Consider the following 12100-nt stretch of genomic DNA (forward strand, 5'->3'; position numbering starts at 1 on the left):
TTTGTCTCCTTCTCTATACTTGGCTATATTTTCTAATTGTCAGAAAAAAATTATTAAAAGAAGGGAAACTTACATATTTAAAATATTCAAAATTGGCATGATTTCCAAGGGTACTAATTTAGAGATAAAATTACATATTAATCAGACTTCAATGGCATTAGCTAGCATCTGACTGTTAGCAATTGTAAGCACTGCAACTCAAGCTATAATAATGATTCAAATATGCCTTACAATGAATGCCTTTCATAATAAAGAACATTTTCAAGTGGCTATATAATATAAAGTCATAGAATGAAAACTAATATCAAGTTTAAAACAGGCATAAATATAACAAGAAAAAAGTGGAAAAAAGTTTCATTACACAATGAAACTAATACTATAAAGGGTTTTAAAACTGTAACAAGGGAAGAAAGGAGAATAAAAGACCAAACTAACATTTATTAACAGTACCCACTTTTTGCCAAGTACCCTGCCAGACAACTTTTCTACATACTATTTTCATTCATTTTATGACAGTCCTATGGGAAAAATGGATTATGCTCATTTTGCAGAAGGGAAGAGGCTCAGAGAGATTAAGCAACTTGCCAGGATCCCATAGCTAGTAAATTACAAATCTAAAGTTCAAATATAAGTAGTTCTAACTCTACAGCCCATCTATGCACATCCTCAAGCACTCAGACCTCTAGAAACAATAAAAGATAAACATTCCTCACGGGAATTTGCCTTTTTATTATTCTAATTGAAGATAATATCTTTAGCAGGGAAGCTTAACATTTTGGGTAATGGGAAAATATTTGTTATTTCTATCAATACTATTTAGCTTGCTGTTAATTCCTGTAGCCAGAAGAGAGTCTGCCTTCTCAGCTAGAGCACAGAAAAATGCAGATGAATAGGTATTTTAATCTGGAGGCAAGGTGAGGGGACTTTTTTTTTTTTTTGAAACAGGGTCTCCCTCTGTTGCCCAGGCTGGAGAGCTGTGGCATGATCTCGGCTCACTAAAGCCTCTGCCTCCTGGGCTCAGGCAATCCTCCTGCCTTAGCCTCCCAACAGGCTAATCTTTTAATTTTTTGTAGAGACGAGGTTCACTATATCACCCAGACTGTTCTCCAACTCCTGGGCTCAAGCGACCTTCCTGCCTCAGCCTCTCAAAGTGTTGGGATTACCAGTGTCAGCCACCACAGCCAGCAAGGGAAGTAATCAATTCTCTCACTCATGTAACCTTGGAGATAAGAGGTATTTAAAGCGAACATTATTCGGGTTATTGTGGTTTTCTAAATCCTACAGGTTTCCACTGCTACCACAATATGTGAAAATGACAGAGTTCTTTCCCTGGACTCCATCAAAACCATCATTATCTGTTAATCTGTACTGTTCTCATGTCCTGTAAGCAGAGAACAAAATTTCACTGGATAGATCATAACTTTTCTGGAACAAATGGAACTTTTCACTAGGCAATGGTCTTCAGCAATTGCACATCATGACAATCTTTGACTAAGAAAACATTCTGATTAGTCAGGCATGGTGGCCTGCACCTGTAGTCCCAGCTACTCGGGAGGCTGAGGGAGGAGAATCGCTTGAACCTCGAGGCGGAGGCTGCAGTGAGCCAAGATTGCACCACTGCACTCCAGCCTGGGTGACAGACCAAGACTTCGCCAGAGGGGAGGGGAGGAGAAGGGATCCCTTTTGGCAGGGGACTGATAGAAACTAAATACTCAGTGAAACTAAGGCTGGAGCTTTTAAGCTAAAAGTGTTCAATCAGGTAACTTTCAGGGTTAGGGAGTGACAGAGTCACCTCTATCCCAGAAAATCTCCAAATTTTTGCACTATTGGCCAATATTTGCACATTTGAATGAGTGCCCCTTGGTTTCTCAGCTTCCATTGACTCTAACATACTCCATCGTTCCTGAACACTACCAAAACCAAAGACAGGGCATGGGGCCCAAACCAGAACCACCACTTAACTCATGTCTGTAAGTAGGATGGCTTGTTCTGCTTACGCGGACTCATTTGCGGTTAAATGTGATAAGCTTCGTCTGAAGCTTCTTTGAGGGTTAAAGAAGTCCAGAATTGGCCCTTTACCCTATTTGGGTCCAAGAATAACCTTAAACCAAGAAATCATTTTCAACTCAAAACATTTAAATAAAAATGGTAGCTTAACGTAATGCCATACTTCATCTAGAAAAATAATAGATTTAATGCCTCTGCCTATTCTCTTTGCTTAAAAGAAAACAATCTAGTTGAATATTTGATACAATTTCAGGATTTCAGAAAACTAACATACAAAGCAATAATATAATCACTCTATTGACTCTAAAATTTACCAGTCAATAATTTACTATTTTTTGCTTGAAAATCATGCTTTTAGTTCATTCTTGAATAATAATACACTGTTGTTAGGACCGTTTTTCTCTTTTCTTTTTTTTTGAGACAGGTCTCACTCTGTCACCCAAGCTGGAGCACAGCAGCATGATTACGGCTCACTGGAGCCTGCACCTCCCACGCTCAAGCCATCCTCCTACCTCAGCATCCCGAGTAGCCAAGACTAAAGGTACACGCCACCATGCCCAGTTAATTTTTGTATTTTTTGTAGAGACTGGGTTTCACCATGTTGCCCAGACTAGTCTCAAACTCCTAGGCTCAGATGGTCCTCCCATCTTGGCCTCCCAAAGTGCTGGGATTACAGGTGTGAGCCAACATATCCAGCCCACTATTCTTTTTTCTTAGGTGTAAATTATTATTTTCTTTTTATATGGTTACACCTTGTATTTATTGTTGAATTTATTGGTCTACAAAAATTTATTTCCTTTATAGAAAAATCTATGTTAGATGACATAAAAATCCAAAATGGCATATGAAGACTCAGCTAAAGCCATACAAAATGTAATAGATAGATGAGTGATCTAGTTAGACCAGGAGTCTATTTCTCTCAATGTCACCAGAGTATGTCTTACAAAAAAGCAGGATTTCCTCTAGGATGTCAGCCTAGAAAGTGACCTTGGAAGGTGAGACATTTACCCCAAACATTTCTAACATATAATCGCTCTTAATCCTATTCCATTTATGTACAAAATTCCTACCCATCACCTCAAAGCAATACATGACACAGATATTAAAACATAAAACGTGTGTGTGTGTGCGTGCGCGTGTGTGTGTGTGTGTGTGTGTGTGTGTCTGTAAGCACGTGCATCTGTTTGTTCTTGAGGATTGCTTTTGGCTAGAAGCATGATTTATACTGACAAGGTGAATTCAAATTAATTTAACAATTATTTAGTATAAACTATATAAAAAGCACTTCTATAGAATTTCATTGATATAAAAATTAAATATATTTATAGATTTCCTTTTTCAGTTCAAAGACAGCAGTTGGGAATACAGTATCATCCCTGGGTAAGCTTCTAAAATTCTCTGGCCCAGATCCATGAGACAATCTCTTTAAAATAGTCTTCCATTAATTTTTTTTAGCAACACCTTCCCTCAACTTTTCTAGTTGGTTCTTTGAAGCAGTTTCTGATGGAGAAAGAGTAAAGGATGAGGAAAATTACCTTTTTTTTCCCCATTCCAAGCAGGGGAGGGTGGTTGGGGGCAGCTGTGTAGGTTCCAGATTAACCCATTTATGCCTAGCATTCCATTATTGGAACACTAAGCTTGTGGGAGTTATTTATATCACACTGCTCAAGGTCATCTCCAAGGTCTGATTTTTCACACAAAATAATTTGCAACTTCCAGCATAAATGGGTCAATATTCTTGTGTTCAGCTATATTGTATCATAAGATAAAAAGGTTGATAAAATTTCTTCCTATTTTTTTGTACAAAACTATTGCATTCATGTTTTAACAGTTTTATTATTTCTGGATATACCTAGTAAGAGTATGTTCATCCCACCATTATATCTCTAGTCTTTGCAGTCCTCATCTGAAGAATCCAACATTTCAGCTTCTTTATACCCAAATGTCCTTGTTGTATCTTTTTTTTAATGTTTCATCAACTAACTGTCCAAAATGTAGATGTGCTATGACTACGTGCCAGGATAGAACAACGCTCCAGTTTTACTTTTACTCTCTTGGCTCAAAAATAGCCAGTAATTTCTTGGTCCTTTCTAACTGGAAAAGCCATTAATTAGGTTAACTCTATGTAAATTATTTATATTAGAGATTATTTCTATTTAAGTCTATATTGTCAGTTTCAGGGTTTTGCCTTGGCTTTGGTGGAAAGAGAGTTATAGGCATTTTGGTTAAAAATAAAATAAATTAAAATTTCAAACAATTTGGCTAAGTTATAATTCCTTACAAATGGTTTTATAATAATGGAGAAAGAAACATGCACTCCAGGAAGTTGGTTTAAGCAAGGAAACCTCAAACTAAATTCTAAAATATACTTTAGTAAGCAAACACAAAACAATTTTTGAAAATTTTTATACTTACAGGCAAATGAGTAAACACTTGAAAGATGCTTCTCAAAAAATTTATAAGGTCCATTAAATAACCACTAGCTCTTCCATCTGGCTCAGACATTGTCCAGTCATAATCAGCAAGCTGAACAAATTCATCAATTTTTTGATTCAGTTTGGTATATATTTCTCCTTCTGCTGCATGTCGAGCATCCTGGCATGGGACAAAATAACAACAAAAGACAAGAAACAGATAATAAAACAAGTGTTCTTACAATTCTAGATATTATTTTACATTTACCTTCGGTTTAATATTTTAGTCATTTATTCAAAGTTCAGGAAAATTGTTGGTTTTTTTTTTTTTCTGGCAGTACTCTATTTATTTGACTGGATATCACATCTTAGTTCCTTTCCAACCTATCACCTTTTTTTGTCTTTATGTGATAGAATACTTTATGAGATATTAATTCCTGACTTGTTCTCACAACTCTAAGAGGACCCTTAGGAGAAACAGAAGTAGAAAAATGGAAGTTGCCAAGAACACAGAAGACCACCTCTATCTAACCCCTGATTCACTGAAAGCAATTAAGTTGGGCTATCACAGAAGAAATGGAATATCTGCCAGTGCTTTGAGTTTAAGAAGGGGTGGAGGCAGAAGAGAAAGAGATTGAGATAGTTAATTTCTCTGAGAAGAAAGAAACAACAGGAGTGATGCCAGCAACAATAGCAGAGGGAGGATCTCCAAACATTTTCTCATCCATAAAAGTAACCAGAAAACTTATCAAAAATTGTCAAAATCAACCTTTTCAGAACTCTGAAAATTAGCTCAAAACTTGCAGAAATACAGGCATCATTTATTCAAGAAAAACAGCTAAATCTTGGTAGAAAAATGAGCTTTATTATATTTTAATGTGCCCTATTTCCATTATTCTTCCTCTGTTCCAGCTCTACATTACTCTCGAAAGACAACATTCTAAAACTCTGGTGGAAACCTATAGCTTGCCAGCCATCAAAGCAGACAGAACAGAGCTGCAGCTCCTTCAAAGACACATTCTCAGAGAATTATCATTATTTGACCTACCTGGTGGTTCCCTGGAAGACTCCATGCCTATTTACAGGGATGTCTTTATTTGACCTGAATCAGGACTTGCCTAGTACAAAAAGCCTTTTCCCCAGGGGCAGTTGTCAAAAACAATTAGAGGCAATAAGTTTAACATGGAGGATGCCTGAGATGGTAGATAACAACTGGGACAAATGATAGGTCAACCAAAGGGCTTAAAAGGAAAAATTGGGGAATAAAATGTCCACAGATGACTTTGAAAAGCTCTAACAGATTCCTGGGCATCTAAAGGGCCACATACATACATAGGGCTGTGTACATACTTGGGAAAGACCTAAGAAGGCTCTAAGCTCTCATTTATGGCTGATCTTGAAGCTCTGTGCAAGATAGAAATAAAACAGGGTAGTGACAGGAGAAAAGGACATTCTAGGCAGCAGTTTTATGTGACTAGCCAAAGGAAACTGTTGAAATAGCTGCAGAAGCTATGGGCTGATAAGACAAGACCCTGAAAAACAGGGTATAAACCATGCTGGCTAAGACTGACAGGACTCAACATGGTGATAGATTTGACCTAAGTTTCACCCAGGGCTCAATGTACAGTCATAACGTACTATATCACATGCCCACCAGTGCCATGACAGTTTTAGGAACACTCATATTTGGTGTAAAAATGGGTGGCACCACAGTTCCAAAAAAAATTCCACCTTTTTCCAGGAATCATCATGAATATTTCATCCCTTGGTTAAAGAAATTCATAAAGATAGCAGCTCCACCCCACCTTGTGCGTGACTCTCTCTCTCTCAAGTATGCCTGCACTCCCCTTTCCTGAATGTGTACTTTTTTTGTTTTGCAATTAAGTCTCCATACTTTCACTATTTTCTGACTCATCCTTGAATTCCTTCTCACGACAGTGTCAAGAGCCTGGACACTGGCTGGGATCGAGGTCCCAGCAGCATTTGGGGACGTCCCCTAGCCCACTGGTATCATGTGCAAGCAGGAAGCAAAAGTCAAAGCAGAGTGATTAACTTCCTATCTCAGTGTTTAAGACACACCCCAACATGTACACGGAGCCCTTTGGCAAAGACTAGGGGACTTACAGGTTCCAGGCTTTTAAGCAGATCATCTGTATCCAATCACTAGCTGACCACTAAGTTAACCAAGCAAAGACTTCAGTGGCCACATATGACAAAGAACACAGACTTACAGATTTAGTTCAGAAAGGTCACAAAACAAACAACAAACGGGAGAAACAACAAACCCTTGGGAGAGGAGAGAACTTCCAAAGTTGTCATCTTATATTATTTTAAATGTCCAGTTATCAACAAAAAATGACAAGTTATGCAAAGAAACAAAATATGACCCATACACAGGAAAAAAAGCAACCAATAGAAACTGTGAGGCAGCTCAGATGTTGAACTTATAGGACAAAAACTTAAGAACAAAAGGAAACCATATCTAAAGAACTAAAAGAAAATTATGAGAATACATCAACAAATAGGGAATATAAATAGAAATTATTAAAAAGTACAATAAGTGACACGTGTAATCCCAGCACTTTGGGAGGCCGAGGCAGGTGGATTACCTGAGGTCAAGAGTTCGAGATCAGCCTAGCCAACATGGTGAAACCCCATCTCTACTAAAAATACAAAAAATTAGCCACACGTGGTGGTGTATGCCTGTAATCTCAGCTACTTGGGAGGCCGAGGCGGGCGAATCACAGAGTCAGGAGATCAAGACCATCCTGGCTAATACGGTGAAACCCCGTCTCTACTAAAAATACAAAAAAATTATCCAGGCCCGCGCCTGTAGTCCCAGCTACTCGGGAGGCTGAGGCAGGAGAATGGCATGAACCCAGGACGCGGAGCTTGCAGTGAGCCGAGATCGCGCCACTTCACTCCAGCCTGGGCAACAGAGCGAGACTCTGTCTCAAAAAAAAAAAAAAAAAGAAAAAAGAAAAAATCACTAAAGAAGTTCAATAGCATATTTGAGCAGGCAGAAAAACCAGAAGACTTGATCCACAATATAAATCGGCTGGACCTAACAGACATCTATTGAACACTCCACCCAACAAGAGCAGACCACACATTATTCTCAGATGAATAATCAAAATGTACCATTTCCACATTTTAACACTTCCTTGGCTCCCTCTCCAATTTTCACACTAACCACTTACTACTCACTGCCATGGTGGGCTGAGGAAAACCAACTATTGATAGACATCTTTCTATTTGCATGCCTGGCTTCACAGTAGGATTAGAACAAGAATTCCAAGATATTTCTTCTCTCCCCATTCAGTGATCCAACACAAAGCTGACATTAAGGAGAGGCGCTGAGTTCAACAGAGCCTCCCCTCAACTACAGAAGAAAGTAAAAATAAACATTACTTTAGATAAAACAGATATTTAAGATAATGTTAATTATATGAATTGAAATTTTAATGAAGCACTATTAAATATTGTAGTAGTAAGATGAGCTCTGACTCAAAATAGTTACTTATAGTCATCCTCTGGTAAGAGATTGGTTCCAGGATCTCCCTCAGATACCAAAATCTGCAGATGCTGAAGTCTTTTATATAAAATGGTATGGTATTTGCATACAATCTACACACATCCTCCTGTATACTTTAAATAATCTCTTGATTACTTCTAACACCTAGTACAATGTAAATGCTATGTAAATAGTTGTCACACTGTATTGTTTAGGGTATAATGACAAGAAAAAGAAGTCTGTACATGTTCAGTACAGATGCACCACGCATCTTTTCTTCCAAATATTTTTGATCCATGATAGGTTGAATCCAAGATGGGGAACCCAGAGATACGGAATGAAGGCAGGAAGTGTGTGTCTGTTTTCATTCACTGATATATCCCTAGCACCGGGAACAGTGCTTGGCACATAGTAAGCAGTAGATGAGCACTTGTTAAATGAAAAAAGGAAATCACCCCTGTCTTGAAAAAAGTTTATAATCTAGTTGAGGACAGAAAATCTAGATAAGGATAGAAAATACAATAATCGACCAGGTGTGGTGGCTCACATCTGTAATCCCAGCTCTTTGGGAGGCCAAGGTGGGTGGATCACCTGACGTCAGAAGTTCGAGACCAGCCTGGCCAACATGGTGAAACCCCGTCTCTACCAAAAATACAAAAATTGGCCAGGTGTAGTGGTGCACGCCTATAATCCCAGCTACTCAGGAGGCTGAGGCACGAGAACTGCTTGAACCCGGGAGGCAGAGGTTGCAGTGAGCTGAGATCATGCCACTGCACTCCAGCCTGGGCGACAGAGTGAGACTCCATCTCAAAACAAATAAATAAATAAAAATAAAAGAAAGAAAATACAATAATCACAGAATGAATAAACATGCACAAATTAATACTAACTACATGTATAATAAAAGTATACCAAATAGGAAGAGATCATGTTGGTTAGAAATAGGGTTTCATGGAGGAAAAGCTACATGGTGGTATGAAAAAATAGGAATCTAGAAGTATTTATGTGGTGGCTGTTCCAGTTACTATTTTTGAGTTAGTGGCTTAAAATAACAAACATTTTGTTATACTCACAGGTTCTATGGGTCAGGAAACAGTGGAGATGACTTTGTGCTACAGCATCTGTGACCTCAGCTGGAAAAGACTTGAAGGCTGGCAATAGGACTCAATAGCTGGGGATTAGAATCATCTGGAGGCTTCCTCACTCATATGTCTGGCACCGGGGATGGGTAGCCTTTCCATGTTGCTTGACTGCCTCGAAGCCAAGCACTTTAGTGTTTCCTCAAAGCACTAAAGTGGCCAAAGAGTAACTGGGCTTCTTAGATGGCAGCACAGGGCTCCAAGCATGTGTGCTCCATGCTTGGAATAAAGGCAATATCACATTGCCTTTATGTCCTAGCCTCAGAAGTCTAAAGTCTCAAATGATTTTTACTGTACTCTCTTGGTCAAAGCTGTCACAAGTCTGCCGAGATCAAGAGAAGGGGATACAGGTCCCCACTTCTCAATGAGAGAAGTGTCAAGGAATTTGTAGCCATTTAAAAAATCACCATTCCTGCTAATAATGAATAACAAAGAAATGGCTCATAAAGAATATGGGTTAGTACTTACATTTACTTAATAGAAAAAAACAAAATCATTTTGGGAAAATGGGAAGGCGTCTGATTCCCACTATTTCACTTATCTTTACACCTTAAGCAAATTAACTTAATTTCTTATCTATGAAATGAGAATCATCCCCATCTCACAGGGCTGTTTTGAGCATTACACAGGCTTCTATAATTAATGCAAAGTACCTAACAGTAATTGGCACCCAGAAGGAGCTAAAACAAATTAGTTTTCTTGCCCTTACTTGTGTTTTTTACCTAGTAATGCTCAATAAATGTCTTACTAAAAGAACTGTATGGAGACTATTAATATATCAGAATTCCAAGCCTTCCAAATTGCCCAAGTTGGCTTAACTTAGTGTAGTTATTTTTATGTAAGGGAGAAAAAAATGGGTATTAAACATTAACAGAATTTTTTTTATGTAAAACATGGCAGGGCACAGTGGTTCATGCCTATAATCCCAGCTGTTTGGGAGGCTGAGGCAGGAGGATCACTTGAGGCCAGGAGTTAAATAACTGCCTGGGCAACATAGTGAGACTCTGTCTCTACCAAAAAATAAAAAATTTAGCTGGTCATGGTGGCTTGTGCCTATAGTCCTAGCTACTCAGGAGGCTGAGGTGTGAGGATTGCTTGAGCTAAGGAGTTTGAGGCTGCAGTGAGCTATGATTGCGCCACTGCACTCCAGCCTGGGTGACAGAGCAAGACCTTGTCTTTAAAAAAAAAAAAAAAAAAAAAAAAAAAAAAAGGTGAAACACTAACCAGTGGAAAGGCGTGTCATATTTAATATGTGTAATTCATGGCAGTAACACCTACTTCTCTTTAACTTCCTTAACATTAGGGGCAGGTACCTAAGATGGTAAATGCTTATGACCTACAGAACTACAAGATAACACACCTTAATGACATCACTTGTAAGTCAATTTTTTCAAAGCAATATAAAAATAATTATTTACCATTTTGCATCTTGCCCCAGTGTTCATAATCAGTTCCCCCATTCATGTCTCACTACATTTACTGAATCTAAGCAGATAAATATAGTTCACTACACAACTGAAGATAGGCAGTAATTCAAGAAGGCAGCTGGATAAGAGAACCCTAAACCTCAGAACTATGTACAATCATCTCATAAATACTCAACCTGCTTCCCTTCTATCACCAGGCAAAGAACTTTGAGATTCTGATTGCTCCTATCTTTCACTGCATTTCCTATCTGCACTCAGACTGCTATTTATGATTTCTTTTGCTTTTTTGGGATGCCTCTAATATAGGCAGGAAGAGAAGATGCATAACAAGATTTTAAAAGCCAGATTCAAGAAGCTCCCCTCCTCCAAACTTACAGAGCTAAAGTACTTGGTTAAACTTTAGATTGATATAAAACTGGGTATTTTATTAAAAACCAAATTTAAATCCAGCTTTCTCTTTTTTACTTTATAGAATTTTATTAAAATAAAATAAAGATGTTAGTTCACATTTTCCTAGATTTAAAAAAGCAATATGGGACAATTGAAATATTAACCAAAAGTTGAGGGGGTGGTAGAGACCAAATATCTAGAAATTTTTAAGTCATGAGGGAAAAAACACTATTTTTATCTGAAAGAAGAAAATTAAAAATGATGACAAAACCATTCACACCATCACATGAAATAATTATTATTACATGCTTTCTAGACCATGTTTAGTGAAAAAGTGGTTCAGAAAACACTACTTTCTAGAAGGAACCAAGCAAAAATAAAAGGGAAAACATAAAAATTTATTTATTGCTTTTTGTTATTGTCACTAGAACTTTGTTGATAAGTCTGTTTTTCCGAGGTGACATCATGAGCAGGTTCCACTTTTCCCATAAAATATCTAAGTTAAAATCACCTTTTCTCAAGATGTTAAAAAACTTTCGGGGAAGGGTACCTAATATTTTTTAAGGTTTATTAATGCTTTCCACGGGCTATAATAGGAAGCAAATAATCTATGTCAGGGAATCACGGGCTGTACTGTGTCAAAGAAAAATTTCAGACAGCACTCCTGAGCAGGAATATGATTAAAATCAACACTTGAAAGGACTTTTCTAAGGACTAAGAATTCTGCTTATTTTATAATCCAGACAAATATAATCATTAGAAAACATATGTGTCTGATCTTTATAGCCGCATGAACAGGCTCACTATATTTTCTTTTTAAAGAAATGGGAGCAAAGATAGAAAAGATAGAAAAGCCTTTCAATATAACTTTTCCTGTAGTTATACATAGGAATACACTAAATTATTTGCTAAGACATTCCTAAGAGATGACTACTAATGATTACTAGCGATTTAGTGATTGCTAAGGAAATTAGTTAGAACTTCTTGGGGAGTTCTACAGTTGAACCCAGAATAGTCTCAATCTTATGATCTTACCACAAGGTCAAGAGCATTATCAACTCTTGACATTCTAGTCAGCATATCAGCTAACTCTTGAATAAAATGTAAAGATTCAGTTTATAAACAAATTCTTCCTTTGTTTGTTAAGGAAATAGTGCCCTCTGGAGGCAGAAATGTATCTAGCATAATTTGAGAACTTTTAAAAAAAAA

The 12100-nt window shown here is 37.6% G+C and overlaps 1 protein-coding gene across 14 annotated transcripts in view; it reads right to left on the bottom strand.

Moving 5' to 3' along the window:
• Nucleotides 1-12100, bottom strand: part of EXOC6 (exocyst complex component 6) — a 364709-nt gene that overhangs the window by 83032 nt on the left and 269577 nt on the right. For all 14 annotated transcript variants that reach the window (XR_008652928.2, XM_063629860.1, XM_055255403.2 and 11 more), the window contains one exon: nucleotides 4423-4602. Coding sequence is in view for 13 of the 14 variants with exons in the window: in XM_063629860.1 (XP_063485930.1) it covers nucleotides 4423-4602 (180 nt within the window). In the remaining variant the exon portion in view is untranslated. The remainder of the gene's footprint in view (nucleotides 1-4422; nucleotides 4603-12100) is intronic.

Source organism: Symphalangus syndactylus, chromosome 2 (genome assembly GCF_028878055.3).
Source record: "Symphalangus syndactylus isolate Jambi chromosome 2, NHGRI_mSymSyn1-v2.1_pri, whole genome shotgun sequence".
NCBI classification, from domain to species: Eukaryota; Metazoa; Chordata; class Mammalia; order Primates; family Hylobatidae; genus Symphalangus; species Symphalangus syndactylus.